At 47.0% G+C, this 20,001-nt stretch overlaps 7 protein-coding genes across 7 annotated transcripts; 4 read left to right on the forward strand and 3 right to left on the reverse strand.

Annotated features, from left to right (window-relative positions):
* Positions 1–1,783: 1,783 nt before the first annotated feature.
* C8Q69DRAFT_499946 (hypothetical protein) lies at positions 1,784–3,484 on the reverse strand (the record flags this gene model as incomplete). Its single annotated transcript, XM_028632335.1, has 2 exons — positions 1,784–2,735; positions 3,372–3,484. 2 exons carry the CDS (start codon positions 3,482–3,484, stop codon positions 2,258–2,260), a joined length of 591 nt encoding a protein of 196 aa, XP_028483909.1. The 3' UTR covers positions 1,784–2,257.
* A 1,171-nt stretch (positions 3,485–4,655) lies between these two features.
* Positions 4,656–6,634, forward strand: C8Q69DRAFT_508608 (hypothetical protein; the record flags this gene model as incomplete). Its single annotated transcript, XM_028632996.1, has 2 exons — positions 4,656–6,155; positions 6,227–6,634. The coding sequence occupies 2 exons, from the start codon at positions 4,656–4,658 to the stop codon at positions 6,632–6,634; spliced, it is 1,908 nt and encodes a 635-aa protein (XP_028483910.1).
* A 336-nt stretch (positions 6,635–6,970) lies between these two features.
* Positions 6,971–8,616, reverse strand: C8Q69DRAFT_435172 (putative TFIIH and nucleotide excision repair factor 3 complexes subunit; the record flags this gene model as incomplete). Its single annotated transcript, XM_028628544.1, has 3 exons — positions 8,411–8,616; positions 8,267–8,354; positions 6,971–8,228 (listed from the first exon to the last, which is right to left on the reverse strand). The coding sequence occupies exons 1-3, from the start codon at positions 8,532–8,534 to the stop codon at positions 6,971–6,973; spliced, it is 1,470 nt and encodes a 489-aa protein (XP_028483911.1). The 5' UTR covers positions 8,535–8,616.
* Positions 8,617–8,696: 80 nt separating this feature from the next.
* Positions 8,697–10,366, forward strand: C8Q69DRAFT_473342 (putative PaaI_thioesterase family protein). Its single transcript, XM_028631035.1, has 10 exons — positions 8,697–8,813; positions 8,880–8,920; positions 8,988–9,000; positions 9,112–9,177; positions 9,377–9,419; positions 9,477–9,548; positions 9,609–9,655; positions 9,745–9,763; positions 9,894–9,972; positions 10,078–10,366. The coding sequence occupies exons 1-10, from the start codon at positions 8,787–8,789 to the stop codon at positions 10,148–10,150; spliced, it is 480 nt and encodes a 159-aa protein (XP_028483912.1). The 5' UTR covers positions 8,697–8,786; the 3' UTR covers positions 10,151–10,366.
* A 54-nt stretch (positions 10,367–10,420) lies between these two features.
* On the reverse strand, positions 10,421–15,125 carry C8Q69DRAFT_473347 (DEAD helicase superfamily protein). Its single transcript, XM_028631036.1, has 4 exons — positions 14,864–15,125; positions 14,712–14,812; positions 11,175–14,657; positions 10,421–11,122 (listed from the first exon to the last, which is right to left on the reverse strand). The coding sequence occupies exons 1-4, from the start codon at positions 15,094–15,096 to the stop codon at positions 10,689–10,691; spliced, it is 4,251 nt and encodes a 1,416-aa protein (XP_028483913.1). The 5' UTR covers positions 15,097–15,125; the 3' UTR covers positions 10,421–10,688.
* Positions 15,126–15,249: 124 nt separating this feature from the next.
* Positions 15,250–17,543, forward strand: C8Q69DRAFT_322274 (THO complex subunit Tho1). Its single transcript, XM_028627377.1, has 7 exons — positions 15,250–15,528; positions 15,585–15,663; positions 15,717–15,835; positions 15,898–16,512; positions 16,566–16,715; positions 16,762–17,075; positions 17,124–17,543. Exons 1-7 carry the CDS (start codon positions 15,295–15,297, stop codon positions 17,503–17,505), a joined length of 1,893 nt encoding a protein of 630 aa, XP_028483914.1. The 5' UTR covers positions 15,250–15,294; the 3' UTR covers positions 17,506–17,543.
* Positions 17,544–18,960: 1,417 nt separating this feature from the next.
* On the forward strand, positions 18,961–19,901 carry C8Q69DRAFT_473351 (hypothetical protein). The gene is made up of 3 exons (XM_028631037.1): positions 18,961–19,348; positions 19,417–19,512; positions 19,580–19,901. Exons 1-3 carry the CDS (start codon positions 19,192–19,194, stop codon positions 19,657–19,659), a joined length of 333 nt encoding a protein of 110 aa, XP_028483915.1. The 5' UTR covers positions 18,961–19,191; the 3' UTR covers positions 19,660–19,901.
* Positions 19,902–20,001: the final 100 nt, after the last annotated feature.

Genomic DNA, 20,001 nt, shown 5'->3' on the forward strand with positions numbered 1-20,001 from the left:
CTCTTCTTATCTCCCTATTCCCTCATTTTTATCTCCTAATTACACAATAAATCTGGATCTAAAAGCAGCTAGCAGGTTTTATTATGCTGTAAACATAGTATAAGCAAATTATAAGACAGGTTACCACGTAAATAGTTAACCGCCTTCGTACGCCGACATAATTAGGAGAATGCAGTATCAGGTCAAAAAAGACTTTCGCAGAAGACTTTACCACAAAATCCCTTATCGATTCTATGTGTTCTCTTGCACCTCGTCAGCTAAGCATTTAATGAAATTACAGTAGGCGGCGGTCACTGAAGTCGGATTGCCATTTAGATAGTCACTAGAATATCCAGCCTCCTTGAGCGCGGCCAGGGAATTGGAGAAACACTCGTGGAAGCGCGCTGCTACTGTGTATCTGGTCGATACAAGATATGTAGCGTGTTTACTGAACAACGATAAGGTTGGTTCGTACTCTAATTATATTAGTTGAGCCCATTTCATCTGGGATTTCTATGGACTCACTGATAAGGAGCAACACCAGGGTGGACCCCATTGATCTCCTTTTTTCTTCGATTATCTCGTCTTCGGTTACTAATTATATATCATAGGCAACAATAGCTTCGGAGCGGTCATTGGCGGCAAGGGATGATTTCGTCGCCGTAACGGAGTCCGGGACCTTAGAGAATTCGGCGGGATGATCGTTTCCCGTGGGATTTGGCTGAGATTCTTGTGATTTTTGGTTTGATTCAAACGGTTCTTCTCCCTGATAGGCGCATCTATCTCCTTGAGCTGCTCTAGAGTAGGAGTAGAATCACCCTAGCAGAAGGTTTCGACGAGAGGACTATGGGTGCACAAACTGCGCTATTGCATGGTATGGCGGGGCTAAGGAAAGAGATGGCCGAAGCCACATAAGTACTCTGTCCTAACAACGCATTGACCAGAAAATGTAGCTGAAAGCTGCTTTAAAGGCGATAACTAAAAGGCATAGAGCAGGGACATTCTCAGCTTTAGGAATAGGCAAAGATATAAATAATGCTGTCTTTGCAATTGATAGCTATAACGCATAGCATTTTTTATATGCGAGCGGCATAGTATACCACGGTGATATTTTTTATATATGCTCGCACCTTCTTATTGACAGCAGTATCTAATCCAATGTATAGGAAAAGCACGTAACCAGAGTCTGTTTTCTTAAGGAGTAGCAGGTATACACCCCATGGCCTCCACGCTCGTGATAACACGACGGAACTCCAAAAGGAGTCCGCGCAGTTCGCGGAGCAACTCAGAAACGTCTGCATCGGAACTCGCTTCACTGGGCACCAGAATTGGCGCTACATTTACTACGTCAGTGATGGACAATTCGATGAGACAGGATCACTTACCCTCGGGGCTTCCAGCAGGGGGAAAGCGGATACGTGCAGCGGGGGTTGAAGGAGGAGCGACTTCTGAACGTTAGCTCGGAACCTCCCCGACTCAGGATGGGAAGGGGACTTACCAGCTCCGCTCATATCCTTTGGGGGCATAACTGCGACCGGGCAGAAGAAGATGCTATTGTTTTGCTTCAGAAGCAGACGGGGCACAGCGGAGGCTGTATACTTGTTGGCCAAAGGCCACAACGTCACAGAAGGGAGGGGACACTTACTGGTAGAGGGGCACGAGTCCGAAGAGAGGTGGCCGAGGAGAGAAAAAAGAGGGATAATAAGACTAAGAGATAGAAATCACATAAGGGCAGGAGGAGTATTAGACTACTGAATATCGAAGAGGCTATAATAGAAGGAAAATATAGCAAAACAGAATAGACCTAAGACCTTCTCTTGAGAAGTGAGAATATAGTGATACTATGTATTAATGTAGAAGTGGACATTAATCATGTACCACATAAGAAGAATCAGAAGGCTCTTAATATCAAAGACTTTAAGCATTCTTAAGTAAGAAATAGTAGGAAATAAAGGGCATAGAATAAACGACTATTTTGTCGAGGGCCTGGAGAAGAAAGGTATAGAAAAAAGCAGCTTCTAAGCGACATTGTCCGTATATCTGAAGGGCAGGATGATGGCAGCATCGGATGTCTCCTGGTGGCCAAGCAATACAGCAGCGATGGAGAAACAAGAATACAGCAACAGATTAGCGACAAGAAGAGGGGAAGAGAAAATAGAGGGACAGAGAGAGGATAGAAAGAGAGATATTAATTGTAGCCGACTGTTATCGGCAATTTAGCAAGAGAATAAAGAAGACGTGAATGGAGAGAAGCGACATGTCTTTCTTCCCACGCTATTCAGGAGCGAGGAGTAGCCCGAACCATCAAATGGCTTCCACAACAGACAGGAGTATGGTCCACATCATAAGTAGCGTCTTGCGGGTGGTTTTGGGTCAGGAACGCGAGTCCCTTGTTATCGAGTTCTTCCCACTTCACTTGGCCACGGAGTGTGACACAAGTCTCCTTCCGCAACTTTTCGTCGACAAGAATACACTTCCACTTCGTTGTTGTGCCTGGCACTGGAATAATTACAATCGTTCCGTTGTCCAGTGCGGCTTCGATCTTCTTGTTCAGCGTGATACCATTGCGAGGGTCGAACCGAATAAACTCATCCACTCCGAAGATATACGACGTTTCTTCTCCCGTTAGGGATTTGGGCACCAAATGAGCTGCTTTAACTAGCTCAGCCTCCATCCACCCAAGCAAGTGACAATATAGGACGGTATTGCCCTCTCGCGAAGCAGCATAGTAGTTGACGATATCTCTCCTAAATATACTTGAATCGAATATCAGTTTTCTCTGTCTGGCACGCTTAAGGAAAGATCTGTCCAGTGCTTAGCTGTCGGTCTTGTTTCGCTTATTTTTCTCAGCCTTATATTTGAGGTCTTCTTCGAGCAAGCGTCGCTATCGTCTTATCAGATTTGCGTCCTTATATTTGACGCAGAAGTCTTCAATACCGCATTGAGCTCTTTTCGGTATTTATTATCACTAAGTTCTTTCCCTTCTATGCCTCGTGTAGTCCGTCTTGATAAGGTTTAATGTAGTCGAGTTCACGCTGCAAAATAGTGCATTCTGCAAAAGGTCAACTTTCTCCTAGAAAAATAAGATCTGAAATTGTGGAAGATGCAATCGATATAATAGAAAAGTAGGATGAACTGCTATAACTCGCGGTGTTTCTTTCGTCACGCAATTTGGCGTTAACTAGGTATCAAGGATGAATATCCTTCAGGAATTGCCGGAGGCTTGACCCGTTTCCGACGTCAGGGTTCGCACCCGACATGATTGCAGGTCAGTCGTTTGAGGAGCTCGATACGGTAGGACGGATACATAAGATGTATAAGAGGTATCCCAACGATAGTAGTTCCCGTAATTACAACTGAGGAATCGATGGGCCTGGATATATGACACTCACGCTAGCAGACGATGCTTTGACCTCAATCTGCTTCTAGACCTTCCCAGAGGGATAATGTCTTGCGGTATCTCCACGGGCTGGCCATGATTGTACACCTGGATGACATTGGACATGCTACCATTTGTAAAGGAACTGGCGGGGTCGAACCCCTGATGATGACTTGACTCTGTCAAAGGTCAGGTTTGAAGGTGGTAAGAAGGCCAAGTTCTTATCCTCAGTCGGAGGAGTACTTACAGTCACTTAGCTACCTAGTTAAATTCACTAAGACAACTGAGCAAACTACCCCGCTCTAGCACCTTGAGCTACTATATCTCTAAACTGTATCAGAAAGAGAAGAAGAAGAAAAGAATCTTCCTACAATATGCAGTATTGGAAATAGTAAAACTGTTTTATAACTCGTTGGATCCTCTTTACCAGATAAGACAAGATATAAGTACCGCATAAAAGGCTATTAGAACTGTTAAAGAAAGATATAGTCATCTATAATATTACAGGAGATGTCAAATTTCCCTTTTTTATCCCGCGCGCTTTTATACGGTTCTATATAGCTATTGACTGATTTGCGCTCACGGAGTATAAATAAGTAGCAATACGTGCTCATTAAGCTTTAAACAATTGTCTATAGTCTTTGGCTGCTGCCTTAAAGATTTTGTACTATCTAATAGTAATATCATTCCAATCATTGTTGAAAACTAGCTTCTGAGGTAAATTCTAGGAGCTAGATCGTTGCGCTACTAAAAAAACATTAAGTTATTAAGTCCACTGACCTAATATTCTAAGATATTTAGGAGAATGGAGCAAACTTAGGCTTTCCGTCAGCAGATTCCCTTGCCTTGAACCATGGATATATAGCTGATACCTATGCCACAAAGGAGCAGACAATGCCGATTGGGAACAGGATAAGTCGCATCGACGTACCACTCTTAGGAGAAAAGTTACCATGGCTCCGCTGAAAGATATCTTAACATGTAGAGGTGACTTGAACCTTGTCGCTCATTGGCTGTGAAATATGGAAGGAAACACCCCTTTTTGATGGAAATAACCATTGTTTATAGGGAATAGTAGGCAAAATCCTCCCATGTTATTTTTTCTATAGTGGGAGGCCGCCGTGGAATCTGCCATCTACTTCGATCGAGGGGGTATAAATAACTAGCCAGAATAATAACAAAGCTTTCTCTTTCCATCACATCCAACACTAACTCATCCTGCAACTTCACTTGCACTATCTTACACGCTATTACTTATTTGTAACAAAAATCTTTGTCTATCAAAAGCATCTTCAATATGAAGCTGAAATCGGGATTCCGCATGTCTCCTAAGATTGGTTCTTCACGACCACTAAAGAAGGAAAAAGAGAAGGAGAAAGATAGTTGCGAGAAGCCTTCTCGGCGACGGTCCCTTACTGAATCTGTCCAAAGCTTGGTCAAACACGCTTTCAGTCGTCGTGACGATAACGGCTCACGCAAAAGCGATGGGCATAATATGGGAAACAATGGAGGAAAGCGCACCTCATCCGCAAAGACTGCCACTTCCTCGTCTTCTTGGGTCAAGCTCCCCCCTCCTTCAGACGATATAGTTTCTTCTCCTTCTTCTTCCTCCTCCTCTTATTATTCTTCTGCTTCTCATATCAATACTGTTCAAACTCCTCTAAGGGAAGAACAACAAGAAATACATGAAGAGAATGAAACGTCGCAGCTCTCTCTTCCTGAGGTACCTTCTTCTTCACCGTCGTCTGATCCGATCGCTACGTCGTCACGGTTGCCTAAGATTCGAGGAAAGGCAGGCCAACAGAAGGAGAAACCCTCGAGAATTCCGACGCCGACGAAGACCTCTTCAGCAGCTCTTGGTCCCTCCAAGGCAGCTCAGTGTCAGGGTCCAGGCACCATGAACACATCCGCTTCAGAGAAAGTAGATGAGGGTAAGGACCATTGCGTCGCAGCCATGGTAGTGGATATGGAGAAAGAGGGCCTCTTTAAGCAACCACTGCAGCGACAGGAGAACCTGAGAGGAGGAATAGATGGAAAGGAGATCAAAGAAGTGACCTCCAGCCCGCCCAAGAACCAGCAGGCAGCTAGACGGACGAGTCGGCTTCCTAGGTCATCAGGACACAACACTCCCATTGCTTCTCCCGAAAAGCGAACCACGAACATGAGGATGTCTCTTCCTGCGTCAAAGTCATTGTCTACCGGTTTGTCGTCTGTCCAGACATCTCGTCGTGGATCCTTGCCGCATACCAGTTTGCCTAGTAACTCCACTAGGAAGCTGTCAACAACAGCAGTGCCACATGGAAATCGGAAGGACCCTGCAGAGCCGTACCTTGCAGTTACATCCCCTGGTAGAAATGTTACTGGACGGATTGCTGTACAGACAGACCGAAGACAATCCAACGTTAGAGTGTCCAGTATTGCACAAAGGCAGCTTCTTGGACCTCTGGGTCCGCCTATGCCACGGAGCCAAACTTTTAATAGCTTTGCTCAACCTCAGAAAGCCAAGCAAATTCCATCAGGAAAAAGGATCATGAGTAAAGTGCCGCGAATTTCAGACGTTTCAGACAGGAATGGCCACGACAAACCGCAGAATGGTAACGAACACGCAGAGATCGTCGAAATACTCAAGGCTACGCGCCTGTCCAAAGGTGAAATTGAAGACGAAGAGCCGAAGAGACCACGGAAATCCGATGTGATAGATGCTACATCTCGAGATTTTGAAGCATATGAGGTCGGATCTAGTATCCTCGAGGGAGCAAAGCAGGAAATTGAAGACGAGGAGAAGTCAGAGAAGATGGTAAGTAAAGACGCCTTGTCCAACAATCTTAATTTTTCTCCCAGAATATACAATTTAACTGTGGAAACCAGGTTTATGAGGCCAAGGAAGAGGAATGGTGGTTAGGTCGCTTCATGACCTTGAGCAGTGGCTTCTACTTCACCGATTCCTTCGACTCGCCGGACCTGTTAACATGGATAAAGACAGACACCGGAATTTCACGGCCACCTGAATGTTTGGACGAGTATCTGGGTGATATCCGTACCTGTCGTGTCTTTATTCTTCTTGAGAGAATGTGTGCCACCAAGGAAGCCAGGGAATCGCTGCGACATTTCCGAGACGAATACATATCCAGTTCTGGTGACGAGTGGACCGAGTGGCTATCTGATGACTATCGTCGTCGGTGGAGGCTAGATAATGTTGCTCGCTCCAAGGCAAACATTCCGGAAGGAAACGTTCCGAAGGGGGACGGTCGTCGACCCTCGAGCAAGAGAATCTAGGACAGTCGTGGGAATGTGTTAGAGGGAACCAGGAGAACCTTCGTTACAAGGCACTAACTTTCTCCGTTGTATTTGTGTATTCTGAGGGACCAGTGACCTTGTTGAGTTTGTGTCAGTTAATCACGATGTATGGGAGCTGGCGGGACTGGCGGAGACCAAATTTTCGTCCGGGTGAGAACATTTCTGTTGTGATTGATTTTCTATGAGAGTAACCATGCTTTTCAATAATGTACAAGTGTCTTGAGAAATGCAAACCGTTGACGCCATGGAAGTCGTTCCTGAAACTCCCGTAAGATGCATGACCTTGGAAAATATACACGACTCATGAACGATTCCTTATTTTCTGCTCCTTAAGAAAGCCGCAACTTGTTCGTGTCTAGTGACGAAGAACATGCGTTTCCTATCGGACTTCCACACCAAAACTCCGATCTCCTCTGCATAACGACATGGAGCCTCGTATTCAGAGAGGCTGACGAAGTCCTTGAAAAGGAACCCTGGAGTGGCCTTTATACGATCACGCTCCAGCTGCCATAATCGGATTTGATCGACCACAGTAGGTGGCAGCACTGACGGTGGCAGTCCCGCCGTATTGGAAGTGGATTTGGTGGCATTGTGCTTGCGCATCTGCGGATGTGCATGGGTCGCCAGATACGAGATGATCTGGTCAGCTGTGATACCCATCTCCACAGCACGGCGCACCGACTGTCGAGTGATCTTTCCTGTAATGAGGTTGGGAAAGCGGTACTTGAGGGTGGTGAAGAGTGCAATGAGGGAGATCTGGAGAGGTGACGAGGTATAGGCGTATAGGCGGTAGTTGGTTTCGATGATGATGAAACCAGAGCTGGTTTCGCTGGGAACACCTGGAGATGTGGTAAGTGCTCCCGAGATGGCATTGTTCAGCGCACTCGAGTCTGAGGTGAGAGTTGTTGCCAGACGGGTCGGATAGAAGCGAGTTGCTTCCGCGATGGGAGAGTGTTGGTATATGATTCCGAAGTCGGTGAGGTCGGTCAATGTCCGCAGTTGGGTCGATGAGAGGTGCGCTTTCTCATATGACTGGCCCAGTTCGAGACTGCTGAGAAGAAAGAGGAATGACAGGACCTCCACGGGGTCCATTCCAATGGCTTCTGCGCTCTCGACATACAGAATCAAGATATGCCAGACTTGGGTATTCACTTCTTGCAAGACGAAAGCAAATCCATCTTGAGTGATTTCCACTCGACGATCTCGTATTTCGACCAGATGGCCTGCCTGTAGAAGTTGTTTCACTCCTTTGCTCAGGTTGACGGGTGGTTGTACGCCCACTCCGCTGGTTCCCACCATATATCCAAGGACACCTTCCCACTGTCGCCTTGCGTATTCATCGAGACCGGCCACTGAAACGGGGTTTGGATCTGGAGTCGTGGTCGGCACGCCGAAGGACCGGATGCTGTCACCTCCCGTGAGGGCCTGTCGAAGGGATGAGGCGAAAGGGTTCGTCACCATGTACGCTCTGACATGATCAGATGTGGTCGTATTCGAAAGGATATGTAGTCTTCCTAGAATTGATAACGCATGATCTCGCTCCCTTTCGTTTATTAAACCAGTCAACCAAATGCTATTCCTACACCACGGAACATCTGTAATTATCCTCACTTCTTGCTGTCAGGTTTGACCCATAGCTCCAGATCGGCCGCTGGGAGTGGATCCTTCATGTAAAGCAGTGCCATAACAAAGCATTTTGCTGGTGTCTGATTAGTGCAAGCTTCGAAGGAGTAAAGATACTCAACGAGCGCATACCCAGATCAGGCAACATGCGCCTGAAAATCGCAAGTGCCGTAGATGGCTGCTGGTATAATTTGTAAAAGACCGTCCCCGGAAGACTCTCGAGGTAGTCGAACGAGCGAGAAGATGTCGCCGGCATTTTTGCAAGTCCGCGGAGGCAACTGTGCCGTCCAGCTACTGTCACCTGGCTCTCATGTCGCGGAGTCGAACACTCGCAGTTTAAACTATGCCGCTATGTCTTCGATAGTAAGATAAGGCTGGAGCTGGTCCGGACGTCTAGAGTGACCATAGACGCATTCCGTCATCTTGTACCGTTCCCGAGGTCAACATGACCTACTACTAACTAGTAATACGTTGATCGCTCGTTGCAACAATCGACTGGTTTGGCAAAATGACTGCATTGAGATTTGTAAAATCTGTAAGTATTATCGCTGTTACTTGTCATAAATCTGCCGAGAAGATCAGCTGTTAACTCTGGGATCAGGTTTGGGAGTCCTTCCGGGCTACTTCGGGCCTAGAGCCGAGGTAGGTCAATATGGGAACGGCCTGGATTCCTGCAATTGATACTGACCACACGGTCACCTTGGTATAGGCTTCTGGATGGTGTGAGTTCCGAGCCTGATTTCCTCAGAATGATGGGCCAGTTTTGTTATTTTCTGCAAAATGCGCCCATGATTTTATCTAGAATAGTCACTGACCATGAATTTACTAAATAGCTCCGTGTCACTGCTGCCAGACCGGGCGTTGTGAACTTCGAGCTAGATGTTAAGAAAGAGCATACGGTGAGTCAATTAATTGAAATTTGTTTCAAGTCTTCACGGGGCATGTTGCCCCAGATAGACCTGATGCTGGCCCCCCTGCCGGCGAAGATTGAATTCAACATTGTCTGCCGGATCTTACAGCTCAATTTGCCCCCTTTCATCATATTTTGTCGAAATTTATAAACTCCTGTGATTACTTTATACCTAATACAATACACAGAACCGTCTCAATATCCTACATGGCGGTACAATCGCCAGTATGGGTACGTATCACCAGACCTCCCTCTTTGGAGCTTTGCTTGTTCATTAACTGGCCGTAGTTGATCTTGGCGGTTCCCTCGCTGTAGCTTCGAGAGGTCTCTTTGCTACAGGTGTTTCCACTGACCTCAATGGTGTGCATATGACACCCTGAATCAGACCCTCTTTGCATGTACTAATGATCGAATCGACAGTTACCTATCTTAGCTCGGGTGGTAAGATAGGTGACAAGGTTCTTGCTGTAAGCTTTTACCACTTTTTACACTTGTTATTAATGAAATATAAAGAATACCGCTGGCAGCATGACTATTTTACTAACTTGCGTTGCAGGAGGCCAGCTGTGATAAGTGTAAGTTTCCCCTTGTTGCTGCGCCCAAAATAGCCGGCTTCGGTTTGGATTAAAGTCCTATTCTCCGGTCGAAAGAATGTGACTTGTTCAAAAACTAGAGCTAACAATATTTGTTTTGCATGAATTTCAGTCGGCAAGACCCTCGCCTTCACATCGATACAGTTCAGGAACGAGAAGAATGAGCTCTTCGCTAGAGGCAGCCACACAAAGTAGGTCTTCCCTTGTTGAAGTATCTTGACATAATTGGTTGCCCAGAAATGTTCAGCGCGCTGATACAAGGCACAACTCTTGGCTAATCAAAATTCAAAACCTAGGTACATCGCCCTGGCTCACAAGGACCCGCAGAACATTGTGGAGGAACTCAACCCGAAGAAAGAGTCGAAGTAATTTTTTTCTTTCTAAAGACGTTATAAAGTAAGAATAGCGCTAGAATGATATATAAGTTAGATTCGGTCTATTCTTCATATCTCCCAGCCAAGCTGCTATAGAATTCAGAAAGAAGATGGTATTATGTGTATTGTACGGTTTGAGCACACGATGAACTTCCAGGGAAGGGGATTGTACTGTATGACGTGCTAGACGATTTGCTCTGGAACTAACGACGTATGTTGGAAAGCTTCCATATACTCTCCGTATCTACTCAATGTAAAGCAAAGATGGTCGTTAACACGTGCATTTGTTCTTGCCTGATGCGCATAAACATCTATCACAAACACAAAAGCGTGCTGTGTCCTCTTGAAAAGAATAAAAAACATAACTATCCTACTCCATCGTCTGACAAGTCTTGCCTGATGCGCATAAACATCTATCACAAACACAAAAGCGTGCTGTGTCCTCTTGAAAAGAATAAAAAACATAACTATCCTACTCCATCGTCTGACAAGTAGATGTCTTAGCTTTTAATGCAGGAAGATGAGTGCCCCATTCAGAGGATTGAATTCTCATGCAGCGGATCTTCTTCCTCCTCCATTCCCACCATGGTCTCATCCTCGATAGTAGCATCGCCGTCCAACCCAACATCATCAACGACAACACCTTCCGCACCCATCGCTTTGATCTTGGCTTGCGTCATCTCGAACACATACTGCCCAAGATGCTCGGTGCTTTCCATGGGAGTGCCCTCCACGCTCTCGTCTAGGGTGCGAGCGGTTGGGTACATCTCCCCGGGGACAAGCATCAGCTTGTCTGGACGCTGGAAAAGGAGATCAAATGCTGGTTTGAGCTCCAAGCAGGACTCAAAGACCTCTCGCCGCCCAAGGACATACAAACCAAGCCGTGCCCGAGATAGAGCAACGGTGAGACGACGGACATCACGGAGATAGCCGACTGTCTTGGTTCTTGTGAGGGAGAGAATAACATCTAGGTCATAGATTAGTTATGAGGCATTGAAGAAAATACAAACATCACTTACAGTCATTCTGCTCGCCCTGATATTTGTCCACAGTCGTAACTATCTTGGGCATACCGATCAAAGAGTTCTTGGCGCAACGGTGATTCAGGACATCCATTATCAACGCCCTCTGGCCGGCATAGGTGGTGAGAATTGAGATCTTGGATGCCGGATATCCTAGGAGACGCATGTACTGGTAAATCGCCACGGCGTACTCTGCTTCACCTAGGTTCTGTATGAAATGAGGAGAAGGCTCTCTCTCACCAACGCCCTGGTAGTCAGGGACATTGATGAACTGATAATCAAACTGAAAGCCAGCATTGGCCAATTTGAATTCCTGCGCGGTTTCAACAACTGGCAGATTTCCAAGCTTCTTATACCGCCACTTGAATAGTTCTGCGATACTGGGTCTCGCTCTTCCTTGCTGGTCGAGAGTGACCACAGGCACGCCAAGTCTCACCAGTCTTAAGAAGAGACTTTGTTCAAAATTGGCATACTGACGGAATGCCATGTTCTGAACAATAGGCGAATTTTGGTAATGGTCACCGCAAAGTACAACTCGCTTTAGAGGAAGCTCTCCGTTCCTCATGTTTTGAAGAGCACAGGGAATGAAACTTTCGATTTCCGTTATCTGGGCTGCCTCCTCCATCACGACGTTATCATAACGGAACCCAAGGTCAGCGATTTCTTGCCGCCGCATCGCAGCATGCGTTGAAGTCATGGCGATTATCCTCGCTTCTTTGAGTAACAAGTAGTTTGCCTTGTCTCGAGGTTGTCTCAAAATCTCAAAAGGACGGATGTCCTCCAGCTCAGAGAATATCTTATCAATATGTCTTTGGCAACCCGCCGCGACGTCCAGAATGACTTCTTTGGGAGCTGTCGGATCAAAAACAGGATGCGGAGCGTTCGAAAAATAGGAATGGAAAGGGAACGCTTGGATTATATCGTCAACAGAAGCGTCATCTGAGTGTGCTTCGTCCCAGAACTTAGCCCAGGCAGGCTGTATATAGACCGTATTAAAGTATCCGGCGGTCTCGCAAGTGCTTCCATGTGCACCCTGAGCGCCAATAGATGCTGCAAGACGGTCCACTTCTGCAAGATACTGCACACGGTTCTCCAGAAACGACTCTACTCTTCCAAACTTGCTGTAATTTGACTCCGTCTCCAACTCTTCTTCACCATGACCAAGTCGCAGAAGATGACGCTCATCTATGTCAAGAGCGACAATCTTCTGGAATAATTGATTGAGTGCCTGGTTGCTATGCGCGATGAGTAATGTACGTTCCTGAGGGAAGTTGTGGTAGATATTATTGATTATTTGTGTCGTGACATCCGTTTTACCAGTTCCAGGAGGACCGACAATCACAGAGAGACCAGGCTGGGTACCGGAAGCGATAGCTTCTACTTGAGCTGGCGTAAAGCGGATTGTGTTCAGTTTTGGAGCGTCGACAGGGTATGGACCAGGGTTTGGTGGTTTATAGGTTGACACGTGAACTGATGGGGGCGCTGCTTGAACTTCCTGGACATGACCTCTTCGTCTCTTCTTGGAGGGCTTTGTTTGAGGCTGCTCGCTGACGCTCTCCAGCACGTAAGGTGGACCGAAGCTGGACGTCTCGTTACCCGAAGGCTCGATAGTCATTCCGGGGAAACTCTCCACCAAATGTTGCCAGTCCAAAAATGTATCGCGGAAATCGACCGATTTGGCTCTGTTAGGCAATTGTGTATATTGTGCCCCAGCTGGATCTCCATATCCAAGGAAGATCTCCTGGATCCAGGATGGGAGCGCTATATCAGAGACGGCGAGCTGCTGCATGGTTTGTAGAATAGGTCTGAAGTTGTTCTCTCTTCCTCTCCTACGGGCGATGACATTGATCAGAGGATATATATCCTGCTTTCCCTTGGCTTGTGCGTCAGTGTCCCTCTTAAAAGCTTCCGCATCCAGGTTGACAAGGAGTCTCCTAAGACGGGGCCTGTAAGTGTGTCCATTCGTATTGCCCTGTTGAGGTTCACGCAGCGGGCGACCATTCTCATCGAGAACTTGAACAATCTCAGCTGTACGGAGGTACATAAGCCGGGGGCCTTCTGCCGCACTTCTGTCTCGTGCACCGCCTAGTGCCAGAGTCCGTGGGTGTCCCGTTTGTATAGCGAGCAAGAAGACAGTATCATCGGGACGAAGAGACTCCCATTCCTTTCTGATATTGTCCCCGAGGCGGCCCACTTCGATAGCTATTTCAGCCCTGACAAAGGCAGGCCTCGTAGACCCGACTTTGGGGGGTGCCACCTCAATTATCGCGGGCTTAGAGATAGGAATCGCCATTCGAGAAAAGCCACCAAATGAGACGTTGCCACTTTCTCTGTCCATTCGCGGCTGGAGACGTTTCACAATAGCTTCCATATCCTTGCGAATCTCGAAGAAAGCTTCAGACCTATAGAGAAGAAATGAGCGCCAAAGGAAGTCACCTAAACTGAGATACTGAAGGTTAAGCTTTGGGATAGCCAAAGGCGTTGAGCCATCATATGTCTCGTTCCGCAAGAGAGACGGCTCATACAGGTTCTCTTCTGTCGGTACAATGCTCAGCTGAGCTGCGTATTCCTGGAAGGACTGCTTGCGCTCGAAGGAGGACAAGAGGATCTCCAGGAAAAGACGTCTACCAGGGCCAATTTGAGCCTGCTTTGGATAGATAGTCCGAAACCCGAGATGAGAGCACAAACTCGAAAGTTCAGAATCCTCTAAAGCAGCCAGGTGGCCCTCGAGTTCAGTTCGTTGATCGATACTCCCGTAGTTTGATAGTGCCAGAATGGTCAGTTTTTCCTTGAAATGTTTGATGGCAACCCGCTGTAGTCGTGCTAGCTCTTGGCAGTGAGCGTCATAGACAGCTTGTGTCGAGAGAGGCTCGCCTGTGTAATCGTTGATCGCGAAATTCATGAAATGCTTGAGAAGCGTGTAGAAATCTCGAAACAGCGCATTCTCCTCGACTTGGTAAAGGTGCGAAAGGCGAATGATAGGTAAGAGGTTTAGGTCTTTCAAGAGCGTGTTAACATAGCGCCTTGTTGGGAGCTGACTATCGAGATCAACAAGTAATTCGAGAAAGCGTTCGCAATAACGTAGATTCTCAGGCCGATCTTTTTCAATACTGTTCACTTTCTGGATAAAATCCAACACCATGGTATAAAGCCATGATCGCTCGAATCGGATTCTTGCTTTTGTGGCATCGTCTGCAGCTTCATAGCGTTTTCCAGCTGCCCGCCAGGCCTTCTTCAACGTGGGCACCGTTTCCAGCAGCCGCTCTCTCTTGTCGTCTGATGAGAGGTTATGCCATATTGAGATAGAAACGAGTGGGGCGCATTCTTTGCGGAGCATATTATTTTCGAGAGATTGAAAACTGCTTATAATAAACGAGAGAAGCGCCAAACGGGAGGTCGTCGGTAGCGATTGATCAAGGCTCATGGATAAGACACGGCGAAAAAGGCTGGAGAAGTCATCGGCACGGTCCGAGAAATGCTCTAGGATGGTAAGTTAGTTATGATGTGTCGAGAGCCAGGCAATTTCAATCTTACCCCATATAGGCAGATGCTCACGCTGCTTGACGCTGACAATGATAGCAATAAGCAGAACATGATAATTTGATGCATCTTCATTATATGTTGGCCAAAGGAACCTGGACCAGGTTAGCAGCTGTCGCATACTAACGACGGATAAATTAACTCACTTCTCCAACACATGAAGGTTCTCTAAGATCAGGAGAGAGCGTAGAGAAAAGGCTTCAGCCTCCAACGGCTCCCATAGCTCCTTGATGACATCCTGCTTGGCCTTGCGGGCCTTCGACGGCTTGAGCCAGTGGGCTTTTGCGAGACTCACCCACCGATTGTCTTCCTGGAAATCGCTCACAGTAGGACGAGAATCGTGGCCCTGCGCCATCGCAGAACGTGTCTGTTGACCCATTCCTTTGACGTTTGCTTGTCGTGAAGTCCGGTTGGATGCCCGATATATCTGCGCGGAAGCGCGCGAAAACGGGCGCGCTAAGCGTTGCCGCCAGCGCCTAGCTCCTGCGGATTCTGACTGGCCGGGGACCAAGAGCTGCCCAGCTATTATTGACCCCGGAATCGCAACACCAGGTCTACCTGGAGCCGTATCGCGACCATGTCGCACATCGAGTCTGTGCAGGTCTACAGGAGGCTCATCGAGAGCCTTCTGTCCAAGGCAGACGAGTTAAAGCCTGATAAGCAGATCGAGCCGCCTCTCACGGAAACGGATTTTGGTGATTCAGCTTGGCACATCGAGGGTTCTGATGCCAACGTTCTGAAGAGAGAGAATCAGCAAGCGAGTTATGCTGCTGTCGAAACCGCCTTTAGGGAAAAGTTCTATGATCTACTGGTTTGTCGCTGACCTCAGAAGAGTGAACTATTTACAAGCTCTAACCATCCTCTTAGGCTACAACATCTATCGACGACCCTTCTTTCGTACAAATATGGCATCTTCTGGATATCGTTTCAATATTCTCGGACAATGGTTAGTTTTATGAAAAAAGAGTACGGGTTAGGGAGGCGGCTGACACGTATCAGAACAGTGCGAACCGGGTTTGATATTTTGGCTTATCGAGGAATTGCTGGACAGTCAGACAATCGATGGATGCAGGAAAGTCTTCGACTACCTCGAGTCGCGGAGAGAGCGCAATACAGCGGTAAGCTATCATATAACTCAGGCTACTATCAGTAAAACATTTGCTGATTCGTGAGTGGATAGAAACATTTCAAACAAAAAAGCCTGATTATTCTCCGATCATGCAATGAGCTTCTTCGAAGACTTTCACGAGCAGAAGATACTGTGTTCTGTGGAAGAGTATTCATATATTTATTCCAGAGCTTTCCGCTGGGCGATAAGAGTTCGGTAAATTTGCGGGGCGAATATCACACTGAGAACGTCACCACCTTTGATGAAGTCTCTAGAGAAGCGCGAAAAGAGAAACTGGAAGAAGAGAGTGCTGCCCCGAAAGAGGAGAGATCCGGAGATACTATTGACGCAACAACCAAGCCTTCGGATGCCAAGAAGGAGAAAGATGCAGGTAAAGAGCCTGTTGATCTGGATACGTTGTATCCTATCTTTTGGGGCCTGCAGGCAACCTTCTCTGCTCCAACAAGACTGTTCGACCCAGGCCACTTCGCATCTTTTAAGAACGGTCTAGAAGCGACACTCTCTACGTTCAAGCGTATCAACACGGATCTTGACCCTAGGAGCGGCGCCAAGGGATCAGATGAAGCTAGAAGAGGCACAAAACGCAAGCGCACAACGGATGGATCGGAAGTCACCAACAGCTTCAACCCGAAATATCTAACCAGCCGTGATTTGTTCAGTCTGGAGGTAAGTCTGTAACTCGACGCCGGGGTATTCGCATATGCTAACATTCGGTGAAGATTAGCGATATCGCCTTCCGTAGACATGTGCTCGTGCAGGCGTTGATCATTCTAGATTTTCTTCTGTCGCTCACACCGAAAGCGAAAGCGAAACTGGCGGATTTGACAAACAAATCCGTACTTTATAATTTTGTTCTCAACGATGACGACGTAAGCTCACCATTGTGCCTCCCCGGGCATTACTAATAATTTCCAGGCAAAATGGACGACAAACATCCGGCGCGCAATCGAAGATTATCTTCAGGAGGGTGTGGGAGGCAAATTCTATTATCGCATGGTGGACAATGTTCTCTCGCGAGACAAAAACTGGATTCGCTGGAAGGCAGAGGGGTGTCCGCTCATTGAACGCCCTGCTGTGTCTGTCAAAGACTATTTAGATGCGCGTGAGACAGCAGCGAAGACATATGCCAATAAGCGTCTCCGACCTTCTCCCATGGGTTCTCTGGATCTGAAGTTCCTTTCCGATGCCGAAACTCTGGGCAGTCTTGAGCGCCTCAAGGCATCTGACAGGTAGGCACGAAATGCTAGGCTAGAAGATCGTGACTAACATTATTCAAGGTTCTCAAAACCTGCCCCCGATTCTTTAATGATGGGAATTGTTGACGATGACTTTGACCTTGAGATGGCACAGACTAAAGAGGATAAGGACAACGCGATGAGGTCCAAAGCTAGCAAGATATGGCGTACGTTGCGGCTCTGTGCTAAGAGCAAAATGCATCAGTTCGACAAGATTGAAGATGGCAAAAATATCAAAGTCCTCTTCGAGACCCCTCCACAGCCCGAAGAACCACCGAAGCCAACTACTGAGAGCACGAATGACACCGGGAAGCCCCATATAGAATCAAAGGGTGATGACAAGGAGAACACTACAACTGTGGACCAGCCGATGGCTGACGTCAAGCCGGAAGACTCAGAAAAGGCAACGGAAGCCCCAGCATGAAATTGATGATGACCCTCACCATGGCTTACCGAAGTCAGCGAACAATTTCACATTTTCGGGTGACAGCGCTTTTATCTATGACGGGGCCACCTCAACATTGACATACTTCTTGGTGCAGCATACCCGTGAGCAGTCCATTCTCCGTAAGGACCGGGTGCTCCCCTTACGACTTCCTTTCCACTTATCTCGTGATAAGAATACGTCGGTGGCATCTTCAAGCAGTCCCTGCAGGTTTATTGTCATATTGGGCATAACTACATGGTTGACTGCTAAGTCGTACACAGAATGCGGCGCGAGATGATGATTTCTCAGTACGATAGTGTGGAGACCTACAGACAGGCTCGTCCCAGTGGAAGAGAAGCAAATGTGCAAAGGAGGCAGCTTAGTGTGCTCTCTCCCTAGCCCATATGGAGCATAACCAGGGATATCTATGGGACCGAAACAACCCTAGTATGACCGACACAGTGGTGTTACTGCAGTGCTCTACCTTCGGTCTCACCTGGGTTCTCGTTGTGATAACACCACCATCGTGTGGATAAATAAGCATGTACGATACATTATGAAATAGCGCAATTTTCGAGAAAATATAGGAACCATTGTAATTGTATGACAGCCGTGTGCTTAAACTATACCGCTGGTAGTCCTCAGGACCCCTGTGATCATCCGTCAAGATCGGCTGCGTCCGAGGTTTGCAGATCTTTGACCCCGCCTTAGCAAGATGCGCACAAGACGACCTTGCAAGCAAAGATGTCTAACGAGTGTGAAAATATAGTGGCGAAAGGGACTCCGGTAATATTCGAGATCGGAACTCGTAGCATGCAAGTGTCAGAAGATGTTATGTCCAGCTGTGAGACATGGAGATAGATGAATATGGGAGTTGCCGCAGACTCCAGAGTGCCCTAATATCAGGCAACCAGCTAGAACGAGTCTAGAACAGGGGAGGTTCTAAAACAATAGTACCTGGCTCTGGAGAGACGCTATCAGGCCAGTCTGTTCTTTGCCTGCCTTCTTTCCTGCTGCATTCTTGTTTGAGGCTACTAGTTACTGGATCCAATAAGAAAGAATTGTTTCCGTATATGTCATCTTGTACGAATAATAGCCATTCACATAGAGGATGATTATAGTTCTAGAATCAAAGATGGGAGGCTTATTGTTCAGCGTCGCCGAGCTCCTCGAATCGCAGCATCGGGAAAGTAATCAACGACACAGAGGAATCTTGCTCAGCCCCCGGATTTCTTAACTCGAGATCTTCTGGAACCAGTCAGAGAGTTCCTATATGAAAGACAAACGCATTCTAGGAGGTTACAAGAGTCATCTATTGCGGGTCACCAACCAGATGTTCGCAGTTTAGGGAATTCATGGGCTGGTGGCGGAGTGCTACGGACCAATCAGAACGCGGGTGTTGTTAATTGCCTGATAACGGATGCGGATTCCCATCATGGTATGACAATGGCCTACGTAGTAGATTCTTCAAGTCTTCAAGATAAAAGGATCGTGTTTTCCCTCGATCTAGAGATTTGTTTTTCATTATTATTCTAAGCCCAATTATCAGAAGCTGGGTCTCTTTGTTCTGCCTTGAATCAGAAAAAAATACCCGCTGTTTGTTCTTCGTTGCTTCGATCACCACCAAACAATACCTCAAGCCACAACATTTACCCATACAAAAAACCTCACCTACTAGCCAAGATGGTTCACCCTTCAACTTGCTGCAACATCTCTAAGGACGGTGGCTGTGTTTGCGCCGCGCAGGCCAGGTGCTCTTGCGGGAAGGAGAGCGCGGGACACTGCACATGCAACAAAGCTTCGAGCGAGAACAACATTACCGGTCCCAGATGTTCATGCAGTATGTTACGCTCTCTCTTTTGTGCCTGGGGGACTACATAGATTACTGACATGTTTTCGTGTAACTAGGAGCACGACCTGCTGGCCAATGTACCTGTGAGCGGTCTGCAACTGAGAACCGATCTGTATCCGGCGATACCTGCCCTTGTGGAGCTAGACCTTCTGGTAAGTCTTGAATTCTTCTAATCTGTCTTTTTATATGTCATCAGAATGCTAACGAGAATGGTTACAGAGTCCTGCACATGCGAGAAGGCTGGCGCTGTCGATACTGCCGCTGAGGCACTCGAGACTGACTTTACCACCCAGAAGTAAAGTTAAGTTAATGCTGGTCGATTGGTATCTCAACATCATGCATGCATCATGGCGCCGGGTATCTATGAAGTTTATGTCGATTTCATCGGGGTGTAAAAATTGGGATTGCTTGTGATATGTTTGTATATATTAGCTTTAATTCACGACTAGGCACATTGGCCTGAAGAATCCTTTGCAATGGCAATTGAAAAGAATATAAAGAATAATCGTATAGCTCACGGATATCAGTAGTAGAAGACTATCAAAATACCCTGAATCCCTGTCAGAGATCAACGGACAGTTGGGGAATCTCCACCTGTCTAGAAAGATTGGAACATTATTGGATAAATATTCAGGGACATT

The sequence above is a fragment of the Paecilomyces variotii genome (assembly GCF_004022145.1).
Source record: "Paecilomyces variotii strain CBS 101075 chromosome Unknown C8Q69scaffold_8, whole genome shotgun sequence".
Lineage (NCBI taxonomy): Eukaryota > Fungi > Ascomycota > Eurotiomycetes > Eurotiales > Thermoascaceae > Paecilomyces > Paecilomyces variotii.